At 46.6% G+C, this 4,816-nt stretch overlaps 1 protein-coding gene across 1 annotated transcript; it reads left to right on the top strand.

Annotated features, from left to right (window-relative positions):
• The first annotated feature begins 2,229 nt into the window (after positions 1-2,229).
• LOC122121047 (poly(rC)-binding protein 2-like) lies at positions 2,230-3,617 on the top strand. The gene is made up of 2 exons (XM_042695272.1): positions 2,230-2,753; positions 2,847-3,617. The coding sequence occupies exons 1-2, from the start codon at positions 2,289-2,291 to the stop codon at positions 3,261-3,263; spliced, it is 882 nt and encodes a 293-aa protein (XP_042551206.1). The 5' UTR covers positions 2,230-2,288; the 3' UTR covers positions 3,264-3,617.
• The last annotated feature ends 1,199 nt before the right edge of the window (positions 3,618-4,816 follow it).

The following is a 4,816-nucleotide window of genomic DNA, read 5'->3' as shown; positions in this document are numbered from 1 at the left end:
ACCACTTTTGGTATGGTGGGGGGCTTAACATTGGACGTGCTGATGGCACAGAATAGGAGGGAGAGTACAGCAGTGCCCACTGGGGATCTTCCTCTGAGGGATTATGTAACACTGGGGGAGAAGATTTTTCAGTTACAGTTACTTTAGGACATTGTTCTCCTATCCTAGAAAAAAGGAGTAAGCAGAGGTATATACAATACATGGATAGAATGATCGGCAAACACAGACAAATAGCCACAGACACTTAACTCACTTATACCACATCTCCCAGATGACCTATTTAAGAGGTCCTAGTGGCTTCTCAAGGAAGCCCAAATGACTTCCAGAGGAGGACCCAGATGGCATCTTGAGGAGGCCCCAGATGACCTCTCGAGGAGATCCCCAAAACAGGCTGGCAAGCTTTTACAGACTCATAACTGAAGGGTTCCCAAATGACTTGTCCACGTTGATCCTCAGGAAACAAACACTTGATTGCCGCTCTTACCCCCGAGGGCTGAGATACTCACCTATGAAGAGGTTTTTCCTTGGCCAAGGCCTGATGCCATCCAGATAGATTATGTTGCTGGGGCTTCCAAAACTTATGACCTCCGGAGAGTGAGACAATCCATCGAGGCACAGTGAGAGGTGAACAAAAGAAGTTTATTTACACTATTTATACCAGAAAGGTGTCTTGAGACTACCTTGTCCTGGGCTAGATACCCAGAACCAAGAGTAGCCTCAACTACCAAACCTCCAAACCTCCAATAGGCAGTACTGACCCCCGACCTTTATTAGTTGGTCTGCCAACCACCAATTAGTTGGTCTGCAAACCTCCAAACCTCTGACCTCCAAAGCTCCAAAGCTCTAAACTTCCAAAGAGGAAGGCTTTTCTCTTTCTCCCCTTCCTCCTCCACATGCAGGCCTCTCCACTCTCCACAGTCCTGCCGTGTTCTACTCCAGGAGGGGCCTCTCCACAGCCCTCTCTAGAGGAAGGCCCCAAATGACTTCGAGAGGTAGTCCTAAATGGCCCCTCGAGGAGGCCTCTAATGGCTTCCTCAAGAAGCACCAAATGACCCCTCAAGACTTGCCTGGTCCTTCAGAAGCCTGCCCTGCTCTGCTCTGGCAGGCTTTCTCCTCCTGTCGTCAGTCCCTCCACTCCAACTCTTCTCCTTCCTCTGTACTATATGTACTTTTTTCCCTAAGGGCTTTTTAACGGTTTTCCAACTGCCATTCATGCTCCTCCTCCAAGCTGCCCACTGTCCAATCCCTTCCTGACAGCTCGGTATATGGGGATCAATGCCCCACTGCTCCAGCAGCAGTGCCCTTTCAACAGCATGCCCTACTCTTTCGGGGGCATGCCCTACCCTTTTTGGTGACATGGCACACCCCTTCTGCAGCACACCCTGTTGGGTGGTGAGGTAAGCCTCTCAAAGCCCTGCTCTGTTCAGTGGCCCGGTGTGTGGAGCAGTGAGGCTCACCACTTATGCCCAGCTCCTCTAGCACACTGGGCCATGGGGTCACCCTAACTATTGGGCCCTGCTGTTTATCAGGACCTCACGGTTTTCTAGAGTATAAAAAAATAATACTACTATTTGAAGATTTAAGGCTGAGGGTTTGTGAACTGAGTAATCAATTTCTAAATTAGGTATATACATAATTAAATATAAAGTCTAATCATCGAAGATGGGTATATAACTGCAGAGGAGCTGATCAGCAATGAGGTCACACAAAAATCACCCAAAAAAAAAAACCAAAAGGGAAAAGAGTAAAAAGAGTTAAAAACACAAACACACCTACAATAAAAATCCTCAAAAAAAAGAAAACGATGTTTCATAAAAAAAATAAAGTTTTGGAGACCAGCAGAGGCAACACCCAGAGCAGGCGCAGCCTGCGCCCCCTCCCGCCCGCCCGCCTGCCCTCTGCTGCCCTCCACCTGCCCAGGGGTCTCTTTCCCCCTTCCTCCTCCTCCTCCTCCTCCTCCTCCACCTCTCCTTTCCTCCCCCACCCGTCCGCTGGGCCCCCCTTGCCTTCCCGCCTGCCCCTATTATTCTGCCCCCGGCCTCCAGCCCTTCCCCTTCCCGCCTGCTCCCCTTTTCCCCCTCAGTCGCCTCGTGCCTGCAGTTTTTAGCTTTCAACCCCAACAGTGACCAAAGACTTGACCACTCAAAGTCCAGCTCCCTGTAACACTGCTGAACATGGACACCGGCGTGATTGAAGGTATATTAAATGTCACTCTCACCATCTGGCTACTTATGCATGGAAATGAAGTTGGCAGTATCATCGGAAAGAAAGGAGAATCCGTTAAATAGATGAGAGAGGAGAGTGGTGCACGTATCAACATCTCAGAAGGAAATTGTCCTGAGAGAATTATCACTTTGGCTGGACCCACTAATGCCATCTTCAAAGCCTTTGCCATGATCATTGACAAACTGGAAGAGGACATCAGCAGCTCTATGACCAATAGTACAGCTGCCAGTAGATCCCCAGTCACTCTAAGGCTGGTGGTTCCTGCTAGTCAGTGTGGCTCTCTCATTGGAAAAGGCGGTTGCAAGATCAAGGAAATACGAGAGAGTACAGGGGCTCAGGTCCAGGTGGCTGGGGATATGCTCCCCAATTCAACTGAGCGGGCCATCACTATTGCTGGCATTCTGCAATCCATCATTGAGTGTGTCAAACAGATCTGCGTGGTCATGTTGGAGTCCCCTCCGAAGGGCATGACCATCCCGTACCGGCCCAAGCCTTCAAGTTCTCCAGTCATCTTTGCAGGTGGTCAGGACAGGTACAGCACAGGCAGCGACAGTGCGAGCTTTCCCCACACCACCCTGTCCATGTGCCTCAACCCTGACCTAGAGGGACCACCTCTAGAGGCCTATACCATTCAAGGACAGTATGCCATTCCACAGCCAGATTTGACCAAGCTGCACCAATTGGCAATGCAACAGTCTCATTTTCCCATGACGCATGGCAACACCGGATTCAGTGGCATTGAATCTAGCTCTCCAGAGGTGAAAGGCTATTGGGCAAGTTTGGATGCATCTGCTCAGACTACTTCTCATGAACTCACCATTCCAAATGATTTGATTGGCTGCATAATCGGGCGTCAAGGCGCCAAAATCAAGGAGATCCGTCAGATGTCTGGGGCACAGATCAAAATTGCGAAACCAGTGGAAGGATCTACTGATAGGCAGGTTACCATTACTGGATCTGCCTCCAGCATTAGCCTGGCTCAATATCTAATCAATGTCAGGCTTTCTTTGGAGACGGGTTTCATGGGGAGTGGCTAGAACAATGCAGACTCATCCATAAACCTTTTCTGCTGTTCACCTCCACCACCCATGATCCATCCATGTAGTTTCTGAACAGTCAGCGATTCCAGGTTTTAAATAGTTTGTAAATTTTCAGTTTCTGCACACTTTATCATCCACTCGTGATTTTTTAATTAAAGCGTTTTAATTCCTTTCTCTGTTCAGCTGTTAATGCTGAGATCATATTTAGTTTTATAAGCTTCCCCCTTTTTTGTGTGTTTTTTTGGCTCATGAATTTTTGTTTGTCATGGAAAATGTAAGAGTGGAATATTAATACATTTCAGTTTAGTTCTGTAATGTCAGGAATTTTTCAAAAAAATATTAAAAGATGGACTGGAAAAAAATAAAGTTTTGGTAGAAGAAAGAGTTCTTAGCTTTATTTTAGGGGGTGGGATCTTGTGTCTCCCTTGTATCTGTAACCAGTCTCTTAGTGAAGTCTCTGGTTTGCTTGTGGTGTTTGGTTTTCCTGTGGCTTGATTGGTTTCTTAAGTCAGTTTGTTTGAGCTGGCAGAGGAAGCTTTGCCTTACCCGCAAGTTTGTGACCCTCATAACAAGCTAGTTTAGTGGGAAAAAGATCTGCCTGGAGTATCAAAAAAGAGAGAGACGGCTGTTTCCTCTAGCTTGGAGTTGATGGGGCTAGGTTGTAGGTAGGGTTGAGGTCTGTTAGCAATCTGTAGCTTTTTCCTGAGGGGCTGTAGTGGGAGTCCAAGATAGCTAGGGCCTGCTGAGCCTGAACACCTTCCTGTAATGTCACAGACAACAAGTTACCTGTGTGAACACATTTGCATACATTCACACCCACAGCTGAATTGAGCATGCACACGTGCACAAGTCACATGGGGACATATGCATTCTCACACAGAACCTGGGAAGAAATATTGATGCAAGATGTATACATAGTTAAGTCTGCCCGGAGGACAGCCCCCTCCCACATCCTCTTCTTGAATAACAGCATGTAGCCATACCAGAAATCGCCTGCCAGAAACCAGTAATCACCTGACTGTTCTTTTTGTTGTTTCTTATCTCCATTTGGATGTGATGTCTGATGCAGAACTGTCCTTGCTACATTAATCATTTTGCATCCCTATACTTGAACAACACTTCCAGCCTGTGTTTTTTTTTCTCTACATACACTCCTAGTGGGAATCTCATGGAATTTTCTGCTCAAGTTGATTGTTCAGCGGTTTCTCTTTTGAGTAGAAGATTCAAAGTTTTGGCTAAAGTTTCCTGTATTTGCTGTGGTGATATATATCCTTTCCTTCATAGTATATGTGTCTTTTTAACAATGGGACTTACCTGTGACTCCAGTTTCAAATTTATTGATTTATTTACATATTTCCTATTTTCTATTATTTATGTGACTTGCCCCTGTGTATGTATGTACGTGTGTTTCTGTATTCATTTATATTTCTTATTGTCGTGTTTGTTTTGTCTTTATTTTCTGAGGCAAGGTGTCCCTCCCTGCCACAGTAAGAGCAGGAAACTTCCAGCTTGTTGCCACTGCCTCCCAGGACCTGGATGCCACGTAGGGG

This window comes from Dipodomys spectabilis, unplaced genomic scaffold, assembly GCF_019054845.1.
Source record: "Dipodomys spectabilis isolate Male_0828 unplaced genomic scaffold, ASM1905484v1 ptg000180l, whole genome shotgun sequence".
In the NCBI taxonomy this organism is placed as follows: Eukaryota; Metazoa; Chordata; class Mammalia; order Rodentia; family Heteromyidae; genus Dipodomys; species Dipodomys spectabilis.
The sequence above is the reverse complement of the archived record's forward strand: the minus strand, read 5'-3'. Positions and strand labels throughout refer to the sequence as shown.

What these genes read in the sequence shown, in the direction of transcription:
- LOC122121047 (XM_042695272.1), top strand. Translation starts at nt 2,289, where the DNA reads ATGAGAGAGGAGAGTGGTGCACGTATCAACATCTCAGAAGGAAATTGT. An exon ending in TCATCTTTGCAGGTGGTCAG is followed by an intron (nt 2,754 to 2,846) that starts GACAGGTACAGC and finishes CCACCTCTAGAG; the next exon opens with GCCTATACCATTCAAGGACA.